Source organism: Pempheris klunzingeri, chromosome 7 (genome assembly GCF_042242105.1).
Source record: "Pempheris klunzingeri isolate RE-2024b chromosome 7, fPemKlu1.hap1, whole genome shotgun sequence".
Lineage (NCBI taxonomy): Eukaryota > Metazoa > Chordata > Actinopteri > Acropomatiformes > Pempheridae > Pempheris > Pempheris klunzingeri.
Genome location: NC_092018.1, coordinates 26597799 through 26623740, shown reverse-complemented (window position 1 = coordinate 26623740; position 25942 = coordinate 26597799). Strand labels below are relative to the sequence as shown.

Sequence of the window (25942 nt, the reverse complement as noted above, 5' to 3'; positions counted from 1 at the left end):
GTAAAAATTGCAGTGAGAAGTAAGTATGGCTTGAACTGTGTGTTAACTCTCTCAGGCAGAGAATATGTTAGTGACTTAATGTACTTCTTTTATATCATACAAAAATGAATGTCTGTTGTTTGTTAGAAAAGTGCAATACAATCCTATTTCTCTCTTAGTTCATATGTATTTTCTGTATGTATCTACAACACACCAATCCCTCATGGCCTCATGGCCTCATGGTCTCATGGTCTCATGGCTTCATGGATCTCATGGTCTGATGGTCTCATGGTCTCATGGTCTCATGGCCTCATGGTCTCATGGCCTCATGGCCTCATGGTCTCATGGCCTCATGGTCTCATGGCCTCATGGCCTCATGGTCTCATGGCCTCATGGTCTCATGGCCTCATGGCCTCATGGTCTCATGGCCTCATGGCTCATCTCATCTCATCTCATCTCATCTCATCTCATCTCATCTCATCTCATCTCATCTCATCTCATCTCATCTCATCTCATCTCATCTCATGTTAAAGTAGTCAAATGATGAGGCAGTGAAGGGCTCCTCTGCCATGTCCTCTGTTATGTGATGAATTATAGGAAAGGTCACAGCCTGCTGGTGCTTTATGGAGGGTTTGTGTAGCAAGGACTCATGTCCATGTCCATGTAACATGGTTTTTTCATTCCTACTGCCGTTGTATGAGAGACTGGCATCGCCTCATATATTTGTATCTATTTGTGTGATATTGTTGTTGCCCTCATACTATTTATGGATAGATATTAGCTGCGTTAATTGACTGTACAGCTAACAACATGCTTACAGCGCACTCTCAGAAGCAATATTCAGTGCTGCTTCCACAAATGGGCTTTTGTCTCTGTCTCTGTTGTGCTAGTTTCTGTCTGACGTATCATAAAGCTCAGAATAGACAGACATGGACAGAACAAGCCGTTCCTCCATTTTCTTGGTTGCCAGGGCAACAAGTCTGTGGCTAATATCTCATACAGTATAGGTTGCTTCAAAAAGGGACAACAGTGACCAGCAGCTCTCTGAAAAGTTCAGATATTTTCAACCAGAAGCCCTTGAAGTGGCATCACAACAACAAATGCTATGTGCAGCGCTTTTGAAGCGAAAACAAAGTTGTCCTTCTGAACAGAGCCAACTATTTCTTCTCATCTTCACTGGTCTGGGCGTAATGAACAGAGATATCAGCATCATTTTGTTGTTTCCATTTACGTTGTCATTAGAATTCAGTCATAAACTAAATATGTCAAAGAAAAATTATTGTTGAAATTTTCATTGCCAAACTAGTACTGCTCCAGAGAGCATGATGTTTCTCAAAGCGGTAACTGAGTCATCCATTTATCGGATACTTCATGTAGCTAGAAATAATGTGTTTTACAGTGACTGTTCTCTGGCTACATTTCAGCAAGATACTCAGTCCTCATTTCATTACCTGTGTATCTAGAAATACACAGTCCAACTTTGTGATAACAGTAATGTTACAGTGCTCCTGAAAACACACTAACAATAGCTTCACTGACTTATTTCGTTGGCTAAGGTTAGCTACCACATGAGGTATACTAAGATAGACGGTAAGCCTGCAAATTAGCAGCTTATTAACATTTTTTGTTGCCTTTAGGCTGGTGCGGACTGAAAATATTGAGGTTGAGAGCGGTTGTGCAGTGTGTGTGATTGACACTGCATTAGTGACTCCTACTGTCTGTGGTTGGTTGTTTTTGTTCAGACACAGTGAATTCTTGAAAATGCTATTAGAAACACTAGGAGGAGCCATAGGAACCTGATTTATTCACAGTCTCACGTACTACTGTTGGGATACAGTGACACTTTCAGCAAATACAGCACCACTCAAAACTTTCTACATTGTAGATTAATATTGAAGACATCAAAACTATGAAGGAACATGAAATTATGTAGTAAACAAAAAAGTGTCAGACAAACCAGAATATGTTTTATATTTTAGATTCTTCAAAGTGCACCTTTTGCTTTGATGACAGCTTCACAGTGTGCAAGTTGTCTACTGAACCTTTAATTCCCAGACATGTCAAACCCACACATTGCAGATAACTAAATAAAAACCTCACTGTCACTTAGTAATTCTGACTTAGTTGCTGTTTTAGTATTCATGCATGCATTTTTTCATGCATGGAATAAAGTATATAAATAAATAAAACTGTTTAAAATGTTAAAATGTCTTTCTAGTCTAACCAGGCAAAGCGATTTGCTATGACAACACTCATTGCACATGACTACACAAGTTATTCTAACATTGTAGAGATGACCGCATTGAGGACAGACTGCATAAATATTACAGTCATGTATTTTAATATAAATATTTACATATTGCATAAGATATTAAAATGAAAATCATGCTAATTGTAGAAAACTAAAATTATTCAATAGATACCCAACAGTGATTAATGGTATTATTTCCAGAGGATACTCAGGGCACTGAAGACAACAAAAAGAAATTCTCATCAGCTAGCCACTAATTAATTAGTTCACTACTTCTAGCAACTGTAATCACACTCATGATGATGTGCAGACGCTCACTTCTGTCGCTGAGAAGCACAATGTCAAATGTATTTTATAGTCAGACCCTCATTCATAAATGTCATGAGTTATAGATTAGACTGGGGAATTACACAGCAATCATTAGTGCAGCTGATTAATGTGCTATTGAGTTGGATGTAAATATAGCATGGCATTGTGAACAAGTAATTGTAATCTATAGATGACATACTCAATAATACGAGTAGCATTTTTCACTCTGACTTGTTGTTTTGAAACATACAGAGCCAAAGCAGGATGATAATCAGCGTTATCAAACCCCTCACAGGCACTCTTGATAAGACACAATTATGTAGCTTTTAAATTGATCAATATTTGAGCGTGTCCTGCTCTTGTAGAGGAAGCCTCAAAACAACAAGAGCTGTCAACTTAAATCATCTGTGAGGAGAAGGGTTTGTAAGAGCAATAGCTGTGATGACTGATGTTTGTCAGCTGAAATGATTTGTCAACAGGTGAGAGTTTAACCGTCCCATTGGCAAACATGAGCAGTACACCGTTGATGCAGCCACAGCGGAGCTTCGACCAAGAGATTTGATTCTCAAGCCAAATAAACGGCAAATGACAAAACAGCATTATAATGACACTGCCATCAAGTGTGATATACAGTGCATCCACTTCTGCTGATGGATCTTTGCTCTAATTAGCAAATCAGCTCTGCTGAAAATGTGGTTTTATTATTTATGTCAGAGCGTTAGCTGTGCCAGGCTGATGCTGATATTGTAACAGCTCTTTGGTTGCCAATAAAGGTCAGTAGATGCCACAAATTACTTAATGCCACTTTACAAACAACTGAGGAAGAATCTGCTGCACAGAAATCAGAGAGGGCCCCCGCAGGGGAAATCCCAGCTGCCACAAGGTTCAAGTTGCTAAAGGCAGTAAAACCTCCGTGATTCAACAGCAACTCACCGCCCATTCATTCCTGTGTTTTGTTTTTTTTTTTCCTGCCCTTCAACGGCATTCACTGCAGAGTCTCTGTGGTAATAAAGATGGGTTTGGCGCTTTTTATCTTTATTAGGATGTTTCAGAGCACCATGGTACTGTGTGTCTCTGCTGCACTAATGCTTCCATCATTCATGCAGTAGCAGAGAAGCTCGCAGCATTCCTGAGGGATTTCTGTCAAAACGAGTCCCTAAGCAGAAAAAACTTAATAAGAGCAATATTTTGCAGCCATTAATAATGACAGTGTTCGTGGTTGTGCTATTACATGCAGTATTTTGGGATCAAAACAGGTACTGTTTTACCAGTTTGCATGCACTGTTCCAAGTGAAGTCAAGTTTAATACCTGATGTGCTTCCAAATGAGCAGTCACATCGCATTTTGTTTCATCTCCTTGTGATTTAAAATAACAACTTGTGGAAAAATATCTGTACATATATTGTACATTATTGTTTTCTTCTAGTTTTGTCAAGTCAGCATGTGTGTCAGTCACATAGGCAGCTGTCAAATCACAAGACTGTCTTTGAAAGGAGATTCTGAGCAGTACGTGTGTGTGTGTGTGTGTGTGTGTGTGTGTGTGTGTGTGTGTGTGTCTGTGTGTGAGAACTGAACTGAATGACTTTCCTTTTTTACCTCCAAAGTGGATCCTCTGTGGATGCTGCCACGGCGTCTTTATCATAGGTACCACAGTGAGGTTTTATTACTCAGGAAACAACAATATGACCAGGTGTGCTGCTTATAAATCTTATACATTTAATTGTTGTTGGCTTTTGGATGATTTCCCTGGTGTGGGAAGCAGAGGCGTTGAAGAATCAGGGGAAATAAATCAAAGAAACAGTGAAACAACGAGGTAACATCTCCAAAGAAGGCACTATATTACTGTTACATCAGGCATTACATTATGTGTTAGATACAAGACAACTTCATCTAAGTTCTGTAGCTACAAGATAAATCAATATTACTTAAGGCCCTTAGTAAGTGTAGCAGACATTTTGTCAAGTAAGTGAAGTAAAAGTGCAGACATACAGGTCAAGCTGTTAACTGGGTTCATGCTTCCCGTTGTTAAGTAAACCAAAGCTGCTTTGGGATCACTTGTTACAGTTGAAAAGGTAACTCGTAAAATGTGATATACGAGATTTTTGGAACAGCTTTTCCACTTCTGGCTTTCATAATGCCATACAATACAGCACTGCTGAAAGGATTTTACTGTAACAGAAAGCTACTTCATTGTGAAAAAAAGAATCTTTACAGAAACACCAACGACCACGGTGCTGAAGATACACATGCTGACCAGGAGAGGACCAAACAATGAATGCATTTCTTGACTGATGAACGTTTCTACCTCCTACCACTGTCAGATCTAAATTCTTGCTTTCTCATTTAACATGCTGTATATTGTCAAGTTTCAAGTGAGTAATGAATTGGAAAGATGAATATTAATGTGAATAAATGAATATCTTATGGTACAAAATCATATTCTTGGAAGCTATTGCAAAGTTCTTTGTGGCGACATTAACTAATGTCCTCTTGTTGGAACAATGAAGTTATTGGAAAAAAAAAATCACTTTACTTTTGCTACACACTGAAAAAGTCTTTCTGACCAGCAGCACCACCACTTTGACATGAACAAAGCAGCGTGGAAGGCTTTTTTTCTTCTCCTCTGAGGGCCAACTGGGACATGTCACAAAAGCTGTAAAGCATTAGTATTCAAATGAATTTTACAGGTGACATACAGCGCACAAAAGGTGGCGTAACAAAGAAATCCTGTTTTGGAGCACAGGAGACAGGACAACTTTTCTTCCCAACTGTGCCAACTCTCCTTGAATGCTTTCATACTTCACTGACTCTGTTTCCAGCTGACATTAATTGCTGGAATTTAAAAGCCTGGAACTCATTATTTTGACTAGCTTAAAGGTACTGCGTGGTGGATCCTTGAATTCATATTCATATAAGAGTAGATGTGATGCTACTGGTTGTTATGACAGAAAGAAAGAAAGAACGAAAGAACGAAAGAAAGAAAGACTCTCTTCTGTCTAGTGAGCCCATTTTGTCTGATTTCCAGTAAGACCTCCGTGGTTCGATCATCCTTGAAGGAATCCCTTCCAGTGGATGGTGGGCTGGTAAGTACAAATGCAATACATTGTGCAATAATGAAAAATGCTCATGGGAAGGAGCTTGAAGTATTTTTGGAACTTAATAGACATCAGCACAATTGATTTGCTTCTAGTTATTTTGAAACAAATCTGTCCTTGATTGTTCAAATGAATTGTTTAACGCTTTGGGAAGTACATTTATCCACTTTCTTGAGGAGAGTTGGATGAAAAGGTCGTTGCCTCTCTCATGTCGGCGTGCTAAATATGAAGCTTCAGCCAGCAGCCGCTTAGCTTAGCATCAATATGTGAAACAGGAGGAAACGGCTGTCCGAAGGTGACAAACTCTGCCTGCCAGCGCCTCTAAAGCTCAGTTTACTATATTATATCTTGTTTGTTTAATCTGTACAAAAAACACGTAGCCACGTTGTCATCACTGTGAGGTTGCCAGGAAATCTGCAGAGACTACAGGAAGTTATTGCACCTGGCTACAAAATAGGCCGGTACGCAAACCCTCCCGGAGAAACTGCAACTTTATGTTTTGAAACTCAGATTAAAAGTAGGTCGATTTTGTTGTCTTTGGACGGAGCCAGGCTAGCTGTCTCCTGCTGTTCCCAGTCTTAGCTAAGCTAACCATCTGCTGACTGTAGCTTTATATTTACTGGACAGACATGATGATATGGATGTTCCAATCTTACTCCCAGCAAGAAAGCAAATATGTGTATTTCCCAAGATCTAGAGTAATAACTTACCTCATCAATGGAAAGCAGGCCACCATATAAAAAGAAAATATGTGGGGTATTTGACGTATATTGAACCTCAAACACCCTGAGCAGCAGCGATGAAATATCATCATCTACCTTTTAAATCACCGATATAACCTCTGGCAAAGAGAAGCAGAATATTGCACACATGTTACCTAAGAAAAGATTCTCAGTGAGAGATGCAAATCAAAATTTCATGCCTGCCAGTGGGGGCTGAGCAACTTAGCCCTCACAGAGAGTGTTTACCACAGAGAAAACATACTGAATTTCTGGCTGTTTCCAGGCATGCTTTTACAGATTCTGTTTTGCCTTGCTCATCTGCTTGGAGTACCTTATGGTATAAGCTGCCTTGATTAACTCAAAAAGACATTTTTTATTTCTTAGAGCATATAGGCTGCTGCTTTTTTTTTTTTCTTTCAGACTTTGCCAGTGGAGTGTGGTCCTATTTGTGCATTGTTGTACTAAGTCAATACTCTGCACTCCCACAATTTTTCATCCAAACAAATATCCTCAATAATGATCTGCAAGCTGCAGACCACAGCTCTCTAATCAGCATTCTTTTCTTAGCTCCAGAACAGCAAAAGATTTCAAAACACGGGCAATTTCTTTTCATCAGTCACAATATGACAAATCAAACACTAATTACAATATCTGCCAAAATTAGATCAACAAATCATTTGTTCTGTTTGTATTACAGTTTGGTATGGCCTTGCAGATTTTCCCATTGGTCCGTGAAAGAAATTCATCATATATGCAAGAGCTGGAAACTAAATATATGGATATAAATTCTGTTGGCAGTGTGCCTCCCTACCTGCCTGCAGGCTAAAGAAAGCCTGAGTCATGTTTAGAAAGGGAAAAATGGGAGGTTGCAAATCTTTATCGGAGTAACCTTTGACCAGTCAGAAACTTTAGAGGTACTACACAGTAGATATGTGAACATACTGATGATAGATAACAGAGAGGAGTCCCATTTCTATTTAGTTCACAACAGGTCTGAGAAAACAACTGACAGCTGTGGGGGAGGACTATAGTAAGCAATAGATTTTTTTTTTTTTTAGTTTGTTCTAAAAACAGGAGGAAAAACACTTTTTTGATAGCTCTGACATGCTAGCACAGACACTGACTAATCCTGCCTGGTTTAACACAGGCACAAATGTCCCCTGGCGCAGGTTAATTTTCTCTCCTCACGGCGAGAAAGCTGAGAAAAAAACAGAAAGACAAGACAGGGAGAAAAGGAAGGAGAGGACGGGAGCAGACAGACTAAGGTGGGTGATATCTTCTTCATGCCATAACTGCCTTGACCCATAACACCCACTGTGCCTCAGTGGCCTTCCTCTATTCTCCCTTTCCTTTCATGGCACAAGAGCAATATTTTCAAACTGCCAGAGAATGCATGGTTATATAAAAGGGAGATTCTTAATCTGCTTTTGGTTTCAGGGACTGGGATGTCTTTATGTCTCATGGACACGCATTGAATGGCATCGCTCCCCATGCACTAAAAGCAAACCTGCTTATGAGAAAACTGAGAGCAAAAAAACTGCTTGTTTCTATACAAGCTCAGTTGTGTCCCAGGGACTGACAGGGCTCCCCCCACCCTGAGTTTGAGGTGTGCAACCCGGATAGAATCAATATCGTCGATATCCAAGTGCCAGGAGAGGATGGAAGAGAAGAGAGACAGAAAATGAGACACGTGATGGAAAATATGTCAGCTCCTCTTGCACGCAGCAGCAAATCCAATGAAATGTATAACACCACAAGCACAATGCCTGGATTTTTTTTTCTCTCTCCATATGATGCACCAGGCATCGATATTCTCATCACACACAACTCTTCATCAGTTGTCAGTGTTTCTTTTAATTATACATCATGTCATTATCACATAGAATGTCTAGTACCCATATTGTCATGTCTTTACACAAACAATGCATAATCATAATGATAGGAATAATCAATACAAAATTCTTTATGAAAATCCACATCATTACTTTGACAGAAACATCAAGGCCCTGATTGGACTTGAGAGTTTTTTTTACAGCTTGGAAAATATCAGTCCTGAGATTAGACTCGAGAGTTTTAAACATAGATAGCTTGTTTGGCTTGGACCACAATGAAACCATCATCTAATAAGAGAGAGAGAGGCATCTTAAGGAAGGAGAATGAATTCATGCAAAAGGTCTCAGGACAAGATACTCTCTCAGCGAATTGTTCCCCTATGTTTTGTGGGAGTGCTACAGTACGTCTAAATGCTGCACTAGTATGCCAAATGCAAAAGAGTTTAACTGGACACATAGCATCTGTGAGAATAAGGTGCAACACTGTAACTCTTCCAATCAGGAGTCAGTAAACCAGGAGATTATCAGCTCATCCCCCTAACACACTCACACACACACACACACACGCATACGCTCAAGGATGCACGCATACATCTGAAATGTTTCACAAGCTACATGATAAAAATCAAAACTAGCAAGTAAAAAGTGGAAAAAGCTTTGTTGGTTTCAGATGTTCTATGGCGATATAGTCTGACTAAGAATAAGGTCAGTCTCTCTTCAGAGCCGACTTCTACTGTAGCCGAGGTCCAGTTGTTACTTCAGATCACGCACAGCAAACCTGGCTGACCCCGCCACTGTTCTCATGTCAGCCAGGGTGATAATTAGCTGAGAATATATCTCTCCGTCCCAGTCTTCTTTTCAGTGCACATAATTATATTCTACTATGCCCCCAAGTATTTCCTTCAGAGCTGCAGAATCCATCATCTCACATTAGAGATAAAACCACTTCATCTCGTGGACAAACCATTTACCTCCGCTTAGTGATTGCAGTTTTAGTCACTTGAGGTGGAGTGGGCGGCTCAGACCTCACATTCTATGGATCCTGATATGGTGCACGTGCATGGCCTTGTTTCATTAACCAGAGAATCCATTGTCTCGGAGTTAGAATGGTAGCTCAGATAGTACTCTTGCAACTGAGAGTTAAGGTCCTGTTCCTGCTTACGGGCCTTTTTCCTGCGCTTATGGTTGACTGAGTGCTGCTGCAGCTGCCTCATGGTGTTGGGGTAGCGCCTCCACGACACATAAATAACCAGAAGGATCAATGACACTGACAGGAACAGGGCTACGCTGCCTGCAATGATTTTATGGAAAGCCATATGTTCAAACTGTAGCTCTGGGATAAAGGACGCAGGGGGTTCAGGGGAGATGGCTGATGTGGAGCTCGTGGTTGTGGACACTGTTGTCTTTCTGTCCGTCCCTCTCGGACGGACGGACGCAGTGCTTAATCTCTGTACCGGTAACTCAGTGCTAATCAGGTCTGAGGGGGAGAGGTGAGTTGTGATGTTCACAACTTGGGCTGAGGTTAGAATGGTGACAGCAGTTGTTGAGAACACATCTGGCATGTCCACACAGGTAGAGTGGTTCCTCACAACATCAACGACCCTTTCGCCCTGCACAGACTTGGGACTGCTGCATATCATACTGATGTCTTTGGAGTCTCTGAAGTTTTTGAGCCATCCCATGAGAGGGCAGATACTGGGGCTGCAGTCCCAGGCGTTACCCGCCAGGCTGACGGTGGTCAGTGAGGTCCATGCTGCGACAGCCTCCACAGACACACTGCTGAGCTTGTTTGATTCAAGGTTAAGTATTTGTAAGTTCGGCATACATTGGAAAACTGCTGGGTCCAACATTTGGATCTCATTCCCTGACAGATCCAGTTTCTGTAGTTTGTGCCAGGTCCAAGGCACGCCTTGGCTGATGGATCGAATGCGATTCCATTGCAAATAAAGAGCCTGGAGGTTGGTAAGGCGCGGGAAAATGAAAAAATTCATCCTGGAAAATTGATTGTGCTCTAAATGAAGCTCTTTCAGCTTGAACAGTCCTAAAAACGTTGTGCGAGTTAGGCTCCGTAAGCGATTGTAACCCAAGTCCAAAAACTCCAGGCTGCGGCATTCCAGAAAGGTACGAATTAAAATCTGTTTCAGTCCATTAGATCGAAGGTGGAGATTTTGTAGCTTGCGCAGACCATAAAAATGTCCTGGATGCAGAGACTGCAGCTGATTATAGGATAAGTCCAGATTCCGCAGGTTTGGTATGGCGCTGAATGTGTTGTTGTGCAGGTGGGCTATTTTGTTGGAGCTGAGGATCAGTTCTTTGAGCCTGCGCACACCATGGAAGGCTAAAGCATCTATGGCATTGATGGAGTTGTGGTCCAGGTACAACCAGATGAGCTGATTTAGGTGAGCAAACTGGTAGGGCAGCAGCATCAGTAGGCTGTTGTAGCGCAGAGACAGTCCTTGGCATCCTGTGGTGATGTTTTCTGGGATGTCTTGGAAGATACCAGATTCGCAATAAACAATCTTCCCTTCACAGCGACAACTCACAGGGCACATCCTCTCCCCCTTGCTGAGCAGCAGCAAAGCAGCTGCCTGCAGAAGAAGACATGATAACCTCCAGTCCAACATCACAGAACCTGTTGGGAGTAGAGTGGAGCACAGGCAATCAAAAGGACGAGCTGGTTTAAGAAAATGTGAGCTCAAACACATTCAAATAAGAGGAGAAATTCTTGCTTCAAACAGGAGATCATATGGTGAGGAGCAGCTTGAGGTCTGATGTCTGAGGCACCAGATTTGCTTCATGAAGAATTAATAACAGAGTCTGACGTTAGCTACTTTTTAAATATGTGAAAATATTCAGACACAGAGAAACAAGTGGAGGAAAAGGCGAACATCATTGGGATTCATTCTTAAATAAACAGCAGACCTCATTCTTTACATGTATCACATCCAGTTTGGCAACTAATGAATCTGTCAGTGAGAACTGATCCTGGCTGTCGCCTTGACTACGACCAGCCTCAAGAGGGAGAAAACTGTGGCACTAAATCTTGAAGATCATAAAGACTTACCCATCGCCACTGAGGAAAGGAGTAATCCTCTGAAATAAATGGATATAAAGAGCACATTAAACTGCTCTCACATGGGAAAAAATCGCAGTTCATGCAGCCTCGGAGTCGACCCGCGCACTGAGCATCACTTATGTCTTCAATTAGAGGAGAAAATCAAATAAGCGCAAGTTTTCCGCAGCGGTCCAAAGCGGCAGATCTCCGTGTGACGCTCAGAGGAAGGACGCCTTCACACTTGGGTCGTAGTTGGAGCTGCCGCTGTAGTTCAGCCTGCTGTGTGCGCAATAACCCTTTAGAGCGCCAGTAGACTGATGCACAATCCTCCACTCCGCGTAGCCCCCATCCCTCTCTCTCTCCCTCTCTCTCTGTCTTTCTCCTCCCTTCCTCTCTCCCTCTCTCTGAGGCGTAGGCGTCCTTAAGCACACACACACACAAGTCTATAATATACTATGAATACCAGCCACGTACTCTGCTGTTATTTCATTATTGACTGTAATCAAACGATTAAGTTTGATTGCTAATGTTATATATTGAAAGTAATACATTTTCATTCATTTTCATTCTGTGTCTTGAAATGATAAATGATAAAGTTAAGCTGTATTTACCTTGTTCATTAGGGGGCAAAGGATGACTGGCAAAGAATTTGGTCCCTAATATTTACAATAGTCTTTGGATTTTATTTTTTTCACATTTCAGCTTCATGTGTTTATAATCTTGCTGAAATACTGGCTCACCTCACAATGTGTAAAGAAGGCAACACGCACAATAATTATTCAAAATGCTGAGCATGATGATGACATGGCAACAGAAACAAGAGGACAAGTAGCATGATGCCAATCCTCCAGTCACTCACTCATTCATTAATACTTTTAATCATTCATTCTAAAATGGCAGGAAATAACAGGAACTCGGGTAATCAGGATTATTGGTCCCCGTCAGAGGCTTATTAAAATGATAATTATGCTAACAGCTTAAGTGTGATGTTGACACGCAGCATCCATCCACCGTCGCAGGCAGCAGGGGGAGTTTGTGTAGATAAACATTCAACACCTCTTGGTGTCTAGAGATGCTGCTGAAGAGGTGGCAACAGTAGGGATTATTGGTATTCAAATGCATGTTCCTTATGAGGTGGGCAGTCAGCAGACAGCAGAGGAAGGAGGAAAAAACATGCTTAAAGTAGGAGGCGATAGGGACAAATGCAATTTCATACTGCTTTTTCATACTTTGCTCAGCCGGCTTTGAACAGACATTCAGCACATTGGACACAACAGTGTGGAGACGGCACAGCCTCGGAGAGTCTGAGCTGTAATGTGTGGTAACAGCAACCCCTTGTGCACACAAAACGAAATGTCCTGTTTTAAGGGCTGTTGACATTAATCTGCGAACACATGACTTCAGCAAAGATAAGAGAGAAATCAGCATCCAGATCACTTGCGATTAAAAGAAATGAGCTAATGAATTCACACCATTATTTGGCTGGGAGTAGGGTGACAGTCCTGGTCAAACAAGATTTCCTCTGATGCCTGTGGATTGTATTACGAGGAAATTGTATTTATGAAACCTGCTCCATGAATGCCACAGCGGGGGTGAATCTGAGAGGTGTGAAAATGAGCCATTCTGTTAAGATAATACCTCAGGGACTAATAGTAGCACATTTTGCAGCTGAATGTCAAACAAAATCTACTCCTCGATGTTTACGCTGCCTCGCATGTGTCCTGGGAGATCACATGCCATTCAAGAAATGTGCACCTTGTGTGTGGGGAAGTGTGCTGCTCAACAGTGACGCTGTGTAATGAGGCTGCTTTGTGCTCTCCTGACCGTCAGCGATCAGTTTATCATCAGCGGACCGGATCCTATCTCGTGTATGAAAATAGAGAAGATGACTCTGTGCACAGCAGCCACATCTTGAAGTTCGACAATGTAATCATCCTCAGATGGGTGACAACTGCTGTGTTCTAACTGCCAATTACAGAGAGACAGAAAGACATGTAGAGGAGTAAAATCACACTTTGATATGTGGCTCAGTGAGCCTGTTGCAAACCCTTTCAGAGAGATCAACATAGGATCTTAAAGTATGTCTGTGTAGAGCTTTACGAAGTCAAAGTAGCAGCTTATGGCGAGTAGAAATTTGAATGCATGTATGTATATATGTAAAGTGACTTGTTTAAGGCCTGCTACACTACGCACTGTGCTGTATCTGCACATATAAATGTAGAGTATTACACAAACATGGTGACAGATGGATAGATAGATTTATTCATGCACACCTTTCATTGACCTTTTACTCTTCTCATTGAGACCTATTTTCGAAAAAGTTGTTGATCGGGCCACACGGTGCAGACATGTCACCCAACTCAAGCCACTGCTGTACGCAAACAGCAGATTGTCATCTGTGCTTATATTTTGAAAATCGCCTTCCGTGGTATTTGAAATATCTAAGCTGGGATTAATCCCCTGATGAAAGTCAGTGGCCTTTTATTGAGATGTGTGGATAGCATTACTATAATCCACGAAAAAACATTTCCTGTTTAAAATCTCACGGTACACACATCTCAGCAAATCAGTACAACACGTGGTCTCGATTGTAAATTTGCAGTTAGTGCAGATAACGATCAAGTTTCTGTTGCTTATTTTCATGTTTTTTTTCTGATATTTGCCAACTTTTTTGGCAGGGGTTGGCATGTTATGGATGTGTGTATATTTTACTACTACAAGACAAGGTGCGCTGAATTGAGCGGATAAGAACCCATTATTAAACTGACAGCATGTGGTGGGTGTTCAAAACATCCCGACGTTCACGCAAAGACACAAATCTCACTCAGGTCCTTCATTAATATTTTATTTGCACCTAAAGTACAAGCAAGGTAGGAACAAACATACAATGTTCTGACTAAAATCAATGATAAAATGAAAGATAAATATTGAGGTGGCTGAATGAGTAATGCAATAAAAGCCAATCCATGGAGTTCTCTAGAGGATGCATCACTGTGCATACATTATAACAAATTTTAGGTGATGAACTTGATGTTTTTGAACAATCATGGTTGATCTTGAAAAGCCTTAGATTTTAGAAATGTACCCATATAATTATCACCTTAGTGTTTATATAGATAGAGACAGAGAATGGAGCTGCTCTGATAAGCAAAGCTGCTGATTAATTTATTAAAGAGTTGAACTAATGAAGTGGAAATAGCTTAGGCCCTGAAGTTATATGGAACAGAGCCCTCTACAATGCTCCAGGTTTCTCCTCTTCATGTATAAGATACGACTGACAGAACACAGCTGCGTTCCCTCATCAGCTGAATTTCACATTTCCTGTCTAAGCAATGGTAGTATGGAGCCTGCAGTGTGTCGTTATTTTTACAAATTAAATCAGTCCTAAATAGAAGCTACCTGTTGCGTCCTCATCTCATCTTTAGTTTTTGCCCCATTTCAAAAGAACCATTATAGGTGCAACACTGAAATTTTTTTGATAAAGAAACCTCTTTACCCAGTGGTCTCATGTGTGCAGTGCTATGCTATCACAATGCATTATGTATTAGGAATTATACAAATGAAAAATGAGATAAGCAGAGTTGCGAAAGAGGACCCTTTGTGGAGCTTTTGTGGTGCAGGAAACACGCTTGTTTTGCAGGAAACCATCAATTATTGTGGTAACTTTGTGTCACGACGGCTGCCTCAGTTGTTTTTATTAGGGCCCGAGCACCAAGCGGTGCGAGGACCCTATTGAAACTGTGTGGGGGAAAAATGTGCAAGGGAGGAAACGTGCAAGTACCCAAGAACCAAGAGGTGTACGGACCTCATAGGCCCCGAGCACGAAGGGGCTGAAAAAATATATGAAATGCAAGCAACCAGGGGGCCAAAAACATAGTTGAAATGCAAGGAATTCTTCTTCTTCTTCTTCTTCTTCTTCTCTTCCTCCTTTTCCCCAATGAATTGCATTTTGGGGGCCTAAACATGCACGAAAACTCCTGAAAGTTTGCAGAAAATTCAGTCGTGGTGAAAAATTCCGTAATGCCCTGATTTTTTAATTTTTTTATTGCATTGCCCTGAAAATGCAGGTTTTACTGAAAACGGTCCTTGTCACAGCCATAAAGTGCAGCAGACCAGTGGACATAAGGGAGTCTCCTGAACACGTAGATGTAATCTAAGGTCTCTATCTGCTGAAATGAGCACAAGAGAAGTGTTTCTCTCCCTCCTCTGTCATTTTAACATGGCAGTCAATGAGGCGTTCGGCCGGTGCTCCCGTCGCTCCGAGGCTCGTGGGACGCGCTGTGTGCGTTTCTGTGTGTTGTGAGTCACATGACTGCGTGTCCAAAGACTTAAGCTACATTTTGAGTGATAAACTGTGACTGTGGGTGAAACGGTTCGGCCAAACCAGCGAGTTAAAGACAAAAGTTTCATGTGATTTTTCCGCTCCTCCACACTCTAGCGATGACGTCACCCAGTCTAGCGCGGCCACATACACACTCATGTAAAATGAGAAAAAGTTTAAAAATTTAATTTAAGATTTAGTTTAAAAGACGACTGTGATGAAGTGGTGAATGGCACAAAGGAGGTAGAGGTATGTGCTGAAAGAGGGAGAGATGATGAACGTTTTAAAGCTTCAATGGAGTTTCTAGCTAAAAGCACGAAGGAGCTGTGAGGGCTAGAAGTCGGGTGAAGAAATGGGAATGTTGAAAATGTTTCACATTCATTTCTATGAGGAAATAAATAAATCGGACATTTTTAAAGTTTCGGATATGAAAAGTCATAGCAGAGCTCTCAGAAACTCCTAAAGGACTCCTGCAACCATTGACATATACACAAGATATCTTGAGATATCTTGTCTTGAGATATTTCTATGTGATGAACAATACTGGAAAAACTATTTTTCAAACAAAAACAAGTTTGTAAGTAACCAGAATGTTGGCTGAGGGTGTCACTGATGACCTCAGAGGCTTCCAGAATGTTGGCTGAGAATGAGAACCAGAATGAGGGTGTCACTGATGACCTCAGAGGCTTCCAGAATGTTGAAACGATATAAATAGAGACGAAACCCAAACTGAGCCGAGGGAGATAGACAGAGAGAGATAGACAGAGAGAGATAGACAGAGAGAGATACACGTTCAGAACACATCCGAGACACACCACCGTTCGAAGAACACTTCAACAACCATTGACAACCCGTTACAACTGCGATCGGTTTCATTAAGAAGATCAATGAAAGCCAACAGCAGTCCAGTCGAGGCAATGCTGCCTGCGGGTCTCACCTGGGGAGAGATCATGGAGTTGGAGGACGAAAAACAGGAGTTACTAGCTACACTACCTGTTGATGGCAGCAGCGCTGTCGCAAATATGGATTGGGAGTCCAATGAGGTCTCTCCTGCTCCGATGGATGCAAGAGAGCCTCATGAAAACACCCAGAGGGAGCAGCCCCCTCAAAACAACGAGGATGGCCAGCAACCTCAAATCAACGGGGATGGCCAGCCACCTCAAAACCACCGGGGTGGCGGCCGACCTCAAAACCACCGGGGTGGCCAGTCATCTCAGTACTACTGGGATTCCCGGTCATCTCGAAACCACCGGGGTGGCCAGTCATCTCAATACTACTGGGATTCCCGGTCATCTCAAAACCACCGGGGTGGCCAGCCACCTCAAAACCACTGGGGTGGCCAGCCACCTCAAAACCACCGGGGTGGCCAGTCATCTCAATACTACTGGGATTCCCGGTCATCTCAAAACCACCAGGGTGGCCAGTCATCTCAAAACCACCAGGGTGGCCAGCCACCTCAAAACCACCGGGGTGGCCAGTCATCTCAATACTACTGGGATTCCCGGTCATCTCAAAACCACCAGGGTGGCCAGCCACCTCAAAACCACCAGGGTGGCCAGCCACCTCAAAACCACCAGGGTGGCCAGTCATCTCAAAACCACCAGGGTGGCCAGTCATCTCAAAACCACCAGGGTGGCCAGTCATCTCAAAACCACCAGGGTGGCCAGCCACCTCAAAACCACCAGGGTGGCCAGCCATCTCAATACCACCAGGGTGGCCAGTCATCTCAAAACCACTGGGATGCCCAGCAACCTCAAAACCACTGGGATGCCCAGTCAACTCCATACTACTGGGGGAGGGATCCACCTCTGCACCGGCTTCTGCAGAAAGCCCTAGCCGACCTTCATTATGAAAGAGGTTTGAGACATAGGGAGGAGCAAACTTCTTACAATGAGAAGTACCTGCGTGGAGAAGCAGAGTGGAAACTGAAGGAGCAGCAGAGCTTGAGGTTCGATCTAGACAAGGAGGTGGTGAGGCTCACACAGGAAATCAAGAGTCTCTCCTCCACAGCCCTCGCAGCCGAGCCCTTGGACGGGTCGAACAAAAACAAAGACGACCTGATCAAAGATCTCACAGATCAAGTCCAGGCTGAAAGGCAGAGAGCTGACCTCCTGCAAAACGAACTGGAGGAAGTCAGGCTTGAGTTTCATGAGAGAGTCACCAAAGTCCTGAGCCTGGTAGAAAGGCTGAAAGGTGAAAGAGACTCTCTTAAACAGTTGGTCTTCAAACTAAAGACGCAGGAACTGCAGAAACAAGTTGATACCTACAAAAACCCAATGATGCTCCAGGTGTGTGAGCAGATTGGAAAAAAAGCCATTTCAAAGGTAAACAACTTGATCACAACTGACCTCCATGCACCACAGAACACTTCTGTCGCAGAGGAGGTTGCCCCTCTGGAGGAGTCCCAGGTTGCTCCACTGGAGGAGGCCCAAGTCACTGAAGAGGTCGCCCCAAAGGAGGAGGCCCAAGTTACCAAGGAGGTCGCCCCACTGGGGGAGGCCCAAGTCACCGAAGAGGTCGCCCCACTGGAGGAGACCCAAGTCACCGAAGAGGTCGCCCCACTGGAGGAGACCCAAGTCACCGAAGAGGTCGCCCCAAAGGAGGAGGCCCAAGTCAACAAGGAGGTTTTCCCAAAGGAGGAGGCCCAAGTCAACAAGGAGGTTTTCCCACTTGAAGAGGCCCAGGTCCCTGATGAGGTCTCCCCACGGGGGGAGGGCCAAGTCACTGGCCAGCCGTCTTTGTGGAGGCGCCTCAAGAAAGCTCTAACACCGAAACACCGCCGCCAGTACAAGAGCAAGAAACAGAAAAATAAGGAGGCGTGAAACAAGACATGGAGGTTCAGTTTCATGTCCTGACAGACGGGAGCGATCCGTCGGTCAGGATCTGATCTGTTCCTCCGTGTTTAAACTGGTTTTCTCCGGGTGCTCCGGTTTATCCAACATACAAAAAACAAACACGAGGTTCAGTTTCATGTCCTGACAGACGGGAGCGATCCGTCGGTCAGGATCTGATCTGTTCCTCTGTGTTTAAACTGGTTTTCTCCGGGTGCTCCGGTTTATCCAACATACAAAAAACAAACAAACAAAAAATCTGAAATAATTTGAAATAAAAAAAATTAGAAATTAAATATTGATTTCCTGTGTAGTTGTTCCTCTGTAGAGCATCGTTCAGAACTCTTCAGACTGGTGTCTTACTGTTCATATCATACTGGGATACAATCAAGGACTGTTTACTGAGTATCAGCTGATCTGATTTGATTTAATGTTGCACATAAAAATAATATTATAATATTATAATATGTATCATATAATAAAATGACATGTCATTTTAATTTGTCTAATTGTAACATGAAGAAACAGTTCAACATTTTCAGAAATGTCCTATTTAGCTTTCTCTCCAAGGTGTTCACAGGTGTGTTTTTGAACTCTGGACAGATCCAGGATGGCTGTTTCCCCCTGCTTCCACTCTTTATGCTAAGCTAGGCTAACCACGTCCTGCCTCCAGCTCCAGCTCTTCTTTTAAATTGAGGAGTCACGGACAAAGTGTGTTTTCATATAATTAGATATTATCACTGGTGCATTTACAGGCCAAAAAAAATCTAAACACAAAGGGAACAGCACTCAGACACATTTGTTTTTAAAGGAAACCTTCAAATAAATATTGTAGTGACAAAATGGGTTATTTCAACCAGAATTATAATGTAATATTTCCTACTGCAGCGTTACAAATCAGCTTGTGTTGCGTTCAGGTGTGTGATCTGGATGTACGACACATGCGGCCCATCCTCTGCTCTTAGTATGCGACGGTGTGAAGCGATGAGGTGTCATGTCGTCACATGGGTCAGAGTCTCCCTGCAGGAACCTCCAGTTGGTTTCCTCATGACAGAACCAACTAATCCTGCAGTCACACTGAAGCTTTCCTCGTTTCACTGCAGCTCAGTCAGACATTAAAGTGGAACTTTAAAAAAAAAAAAAAAATTGGTCCAGTTTGCCTCAGTCGACTGCCAACTGCACCTGATCACAGTAAGTCCACTAAAAGAGCTTGTTTGATCCACTGACAGGCTCAGAGTGTTATTCTAAGTGTGTGACAGCATCATGGAAAGGATCCCTACAGAGAGAGACCTGGAAGATCCTTTTGGTTTAACCACAAACAGCCGTTATATCGCTCTCTGCACACACACCAGACTACATTCACTAAAACAGGGATTTTACCACACAGAACACAGGAAGCTGCTGCTCTGCTGCTGCCTCATTCGGTTAGTATGTTTGTGTTGTTGTGTGCTATATAAATATTTCTTTGGATCCAAACTAACCATTAAAAGCATCGAAGTAACACAATGACATAAACAAACTCACTGATTGAGTCAGCTGTAGAAGAGAAGCACTGATGTTCTGTTCCCTGTTTTATCGCGTGGAAGGGTCGGAGTCCAGCAACAGGACGGAGCCGCCGCACGCCACGACGTGCACGGAGGTGTGAGGGCCCTCCAACGCTGCTTGCAGCTTTAATTAGTTTTATTTTCCTCTCCGTCCCTGCCTCCACTTCCCACTTCACCCAGGCCTGTACATTTCTGAGGAACTTCCCACCTCCACCTCTATCTGTGCCTGATTTCTTGCCTGATATCTGCTACCTGCCTTCCTCCTCTGGATTTGTTTGCTTGTCTGGATTTCCTTCCTGTGCCTGACTGTAAGCCTGCATGAGGTACTTATCAATAGCTAGTGTATTACTTGTGTTACTTACAATAGATTGTGGTGGCACGCTCAGAATTTGGAGAAGCAGGCAGGAGTAAGGATGCTAAACAATGTAGCGCTGTGGACGGGGAATAAGAATATTGTTAATATAGTGTACAATTAAAGTGATATTGATTTTTTTAGGTGGGCATTTTATCAGGTGGCTAACAATATTTTTCTGCTCACTCCATCCACGGTCATACATACAATCTGCAGTTATAAACTAACTTAAGCACTTCTTCCAGCACCTAAAATCCGAACTATCCCTTTAATAAAGTTTTTTTTTTTCTTCGACCTGTTCTGCCTCATTGCCTCATACACACATCTGTGACTGTTTGACGCAGGATTTAAATGCAAAAGCCCATTATAATCATCTCTATAATGCATTACCAACTGATCCTCACAGGCTTCCTTGCAGAAGTGTGTTTTCTTATGCATGAGAGTGATATTTGAAAAGGTAGACTACCACATAAAGGTTTGGAATCATCATCTGCTGTCAAACTCTGCTACAAGCCAAGACTCTCTGAAGAGCACCGGTTTAACCTTTAATACACGAGTGTTTTAATGATGTTTTCAACCACCTTTCTCTCATTAACTTCATGAATGTTGTAGCACCTCTGCTGCTGGTGTTTCAGCATGTGAATTGGTCTAAAGAGAAGACATGCTTATCATGCACACTAAGAAAATAGTTCCTTAGTTTTAAACAGAATATGAATCCAGGTCAAATGAACAACTTTTCAGTTCAGTTTCAGAAAACTTCAAGAATCCACTCAGGACTCTGCGTATCGTCCAGCAGGGGCACAACTTTAAGAACTTCAACTTAAAAAAGGCCCGTGCACAGACACGATCAATGAGTAGTGATGAGCTGAGGATCAGTTTTAAGGAAAACACTTTATGCACAGAGTAAGAGCAAAGTCGATATACAGCCCTTGGTATATCGAAAGAAGTAAACGCAGTATTCTTTTCTCTTTTTTTACTCATTTGAGTCATCGAAGCAGCAGGGGATAAAGTGCCAGATGTTTGGGGATGAGCCCTCTGTTCGAGAAATATTTACCTGCTGCTTGGATTTGCAGGGTAATTAAATTTACACATTTAGAAGTCAGGGTCAGAGTAAATAGAACCTGCTTGAAGACTGTTTTAAGTCTCTCTTTGTCCTAATTATTTTACTATATATACATTTCTTCACTCTGTTTCAGTGGGATTCATTATGCTGCAAAAAAGCAGGCCCTTCCCTTGCTCTATTATTCAGGGCTCAGTCAGTCACAGACAGTCATTAAAGTTTCATAGGAAGCAATTTGGTGGCTGAGTTATTTGCAAAGTGAGGTGAGTGCATATGGTGGTACTACACCTTTGTTTATAGCTTGGGTTTCCATGCTTTTGTTGTCAAGACAGTGACATCCTGGTCTCACGTGGGGTTGATTTTCACTTAATGACGCCTGTGAGAATATTATCATGACGTACAGACGATCATTAAGTAGTCAGCAGGTCACAAAAACTAAAACACAAGTCATTCTCAACAAGTAGTCAAATTCAAGCTGCAAGTGAGATATAAAAATAAGAAAATCTTTGAGTTGGGAGAGTTAAAAGTTGTGATATTCCTTCCAATGTTGAGAGTTGACTATGAATATACCGTGAAACTCAATTATTGATCCATGCACTTCTGCATTGCCAGTTATCGCAAATACCTCCGAAGAGCTCGATGAAATGTGAAAGTGGGTCATGTCAGATTTGTTCGACAACATAAATAAGGGCTGATGCAGAGACCACGGGGAATTTAAATGAACTTAGCACAACAGATGATTGCACAGCAACGTGCTGTGATTTTTAAGAATGAGGTAGGAGATATGATTTTTTTTTCTTCCATAATGATCTCTGGTTATTCAACTCAAAACATCATAAATACATTTTGACAGTATATATACCAAAATTAAAAGAGCTTTGACTTGTGGATAAAGAGAAAAAGGGTGTCAAATTTGTGACAGACGGACAATAGTATATTTTTACAAATTATGATCAGTTTGGTATAAACCAAAGATAAACCACAGATATGTGCATTTGTGCTTCAAAGGTAATTGTTGTTTGACACAATGGTGCAAATTCTAGGTGGTCCAACAGTAGGGTTAGACCTTAAGAGAGTATATGATATTTCTTGATTAATCTGTATTTAAATCACTATTCAACAAATTATAGAAATTAAATCTAAAAAATGTAACTTCATTATTATTATTAGCAATTTCATTACCATGTGAAAAAGATAAAAAGATTATCTTTATGTCTTGAATTCCCCTTGTGCAGGTATGATTCTTTTATAGTGATAGTTGGGACCTAATGGATGGCACGGATACAGTGTCATAAAACACATACTCTTTTATGATCTTTAGAGTTCATAAAATGCATCCTACCCGAACAGTCCGAAATGATGGAACTGTTTCCACATCCTTATTTCTTAGTCTCTCAAAAACTTTTAGATTAGCAAAGTTATCCAGGTTGGGATAAAAACTGGAATGCTTTTAACTGGATTGATGACTGTGAGTAATTCATTGTAATATGTAGTATGTTCACTGTTCAACTTTGAAACTGCTACTGTCTATTCAGGGATACCTCAAGGCTCCATTCATGGGCCATTGCTTTTTCTAATTTATTCTCTTATGAGTAAGAGAATTTTTGGAGATGACACACTATAATTTCACACTACAATATAGTAATATTACATGTCTAAAGCACTGGAAAATGAGGGGAGAAATGTGCTGAATGGTTCAAAATACATAAGTCTCCATTTAATATACAATTTTAAATGTTAAATTTTAAGGTCATAGTTCATAGTCATAGCTAAAAAGCAAGGATGGCTAAAACCTAGAGTCTAAAAAGAGTTAATGAATAAATGAAATCAGTTCAGTGTGATGTAGTAAACTAAACATTATGCTACATTCAAAGTGTATTGAATATTGTATTTTCTATTCTTTCAGTCACCTTGGTAGTTCATGCCCCTTCCTTCAACTCCAGATAGCTAATTGATCTAACAATGAAAATTAAATCACTGACTGCCATTGAAGTGTTAGATGCATGAGTTTTATTTTTGTTTCCACCCATTTCTTTGTCACAAACTATCTGCAGTTTGAGGTCAAATGTTCATTAATGTCCATCACTGGTAATTACGCTACTCATTAAGTACAGAGGCAGAGGGACCCATTAAAAGTGATGACTTTGACCCTGACTCAAAGTCCCATTATGAGGCCTTAAGAGCTCCTTTTGTTTACGCATGACGCATTTAAGTGACAATATGCAAATACGATAATGACTGGTGGAAAAACTGGCTCTCTTAAGTTTGTTGTCTTGGCATAGATTTAAAAATGACTTTTAAAAGCAAGTAGATGAGATAAAAAAAATATATACACACTTTGCAACCCATCTGTTGTTTTCCTCTGAATGCTAAGCCTACACTGCCAGTCAAAAGTTTTTGAGTTTTCAGTTTCAAACAATGTGTCTACAAGTCAGTCTGTATAAAAAACTAATATGTGTGTGTTTATTGAAAATGGCCAACACCTGGATTCTATAGATACCTGTAGAAGACAATGTACATTGATTTTCTTGCTTGTTACTGTGTTCAGACTTACTAACAAGCTGACCTTTTCATTATAGGCCCGTCTGCCTATGAAGCACTAAATAAGAATCATATTAACATCTGAGCTTGCCAGAAGCTCCTTAGATGCAGGCCCAGATCCAGAGTAGAACCACTGGGGGGCCTCTGGAGTTAGCAGGGCGGGGGGACTTGTAGTTAGTGCGACTTTGTAGACAAGCAGTGAAACCAAAAATAACACAGGCTGCACTGCTGATACAGTCTCAGGTAAATATATGATATAAAATAGCCATTAATGCATATAGGCAGGCAGCAGCACAGCAACGCAAGGATGCATGAGTCGGCTTTAATACCAGAAGGAGGTACATTTACTCAAGTGATGTCATTAAAGTAATCTTTGAGGTACTTGTACTTCACTTGAGTATTTCCAGGTTAGGCTATACTTCAAAAAGGTTTTACTTTTTAGTCATTATCTGACATAGTTACTTTCAGGTTAAGATTTTACAAAACATGATAAACTTCTAAAATATGAGGTATTCTTATAAACTATCAAATAGTATAAATGTGTATTAAAGAAGCAGCATTCAAATGATCCTTAAATGGTAAAGCACCAGTAATATTAGACATATTAGATATATTACATTATATATATATACACACACATATATATACATATACATACACACACACACACAAACACATATATACACATACATATACATATATATATGTGTGTGTGTGTGTGTGTGTGTGTGTGTGTGTGTGTGTGTGTATATATATATATATATATATATATATATAATGTGTCATTAAATGTGTCATTCTGTGTGCCTGAAATCAATTTAGGACATAAAAAATTCAAATATCTAACAGCTTTTTTTCGTATTAAGCTTGCAATGAGCGCGCTGCATGATATTTATCCCAAACCGCTCAAATACAGGCTGTGAGGAGGCGTCTGAGTGGTTCTGCATCTTCACAAATATCTTAAATGCTGGGCAAACAGACTTCCCACTCCTCTGCTTTAATTGATATGCAGGCTCTGCTCGTGAGGACAATGAAGTCTACTTTGGCGGTGGCTGTGGAGAGTCACTCGGTGACCAGGAGAGGGCATCTCAAGTCCTGAAACGAGCGCCAGTGAGCTCAGTATAATCCAGCACCAACATCATTCCTGTTGCTATACAACTGATTTATTCTTGATGCCACGATCAACGGGTCTAATCCACAGCAGGCTGCGCCTTTTCCCTCCGCTGTCCACGTCGGAATCAGGATACATCCAACTTGTCGGGTTTGGACCACAGTTTTTTTTTTTTCCTCTCAGATTTCTTCACTTGGTCGGTTCCCTGTCTCTTTTCTGTCACTTAACCCAGATTTGACAATTGGCGGCTCGGTGTTTAAAATGCATTTTTCTGCCTCCCAAACCGCGCGCTAAGCAGTGCCATTCTCATGAGGCTACAGGCTTGAGCGCGTCCATCCAAGGGCTTCGTAAGGTGGCAGTCTCAAATATGCGCTATCAAGCTGATGTAAGGCAGGAAACTACAGGCAGAGGTTGATGCGCACCTTCTGGAGCTACTCACATCTCCGACAGGTGTGCGGCCGTGCGCAAAGCGGATCCGGCGGCGGCGCAAAGTGTGTATATTTTCCGTGGAAACAGGCGTCCTGGGTGCGTGTCCAACTATCTGGACATAACGCCGAGTGCTTCTAACATGTGGAGCTGGGACGCATGCAACAGAGAGCCCTAAACATGAGGAGGAGCCGACACCGCGCAAACATGGGTATGCAAGGTACTTTTGTGGTCTGCATTTCTGCGCAAAGTCTTCATCATTTGCTAAATTAAAATATACTTAAAGCTAATGGTGCTGCTGTCTTTGCCCCCTGCGGTCTGTGACTGATGACTGCGGGCTGTTGGCTTTGACGGAGGTTTTTCTCTCAGCAACTAGTTAACAGATAGCGCCTGATGCGTGTGGTTATCAATCACCTTCCCACTGTCTCAAGAACATGACTTTGACTGTGATAATGAATGTCAGTGTGTGTGGAGATTTGCCGCGAACACAGAGATGCAAATGTAGGCTGCATA

The 25942-nt window shown here is 41.8% G+C and overlaps 1 protein-coding gene and 1 pseudogene across 1 annotated transcript in view; one reads left to right on the top strand and one right to left on the bottom strand.

The window, feature by feature from the left end:
• Positions 1 to 9207: 9207 nt before the first annotated feature.
• On the bottom strand, positions 9208 to 11863 carry LOC139204294 (leucine-rich repeat transmembrane neuronal protein 4 pseudogene; annotated as a pseudogene).
• Positions 11864 to 25588: 13725 nt separating this feature from the next.
• The window catches only part of LOC139204133 (leucine-rich repeat transmembrane neuronal protein 4-like), a 36620-nt gene continuing 36266 nt past the window's right edge, over positions 25589 to 25942 (top strand). The window contains exon 1 of the mRNA XM_070834099.1: positions 25589 to 25640. Within this exon, the coding sequence (XP_070690200.1) occupies positions 25589 to 25640 (52 nt within the window). The remainder of the gene's footprint in view (positions 25641 to 25942) is intronic.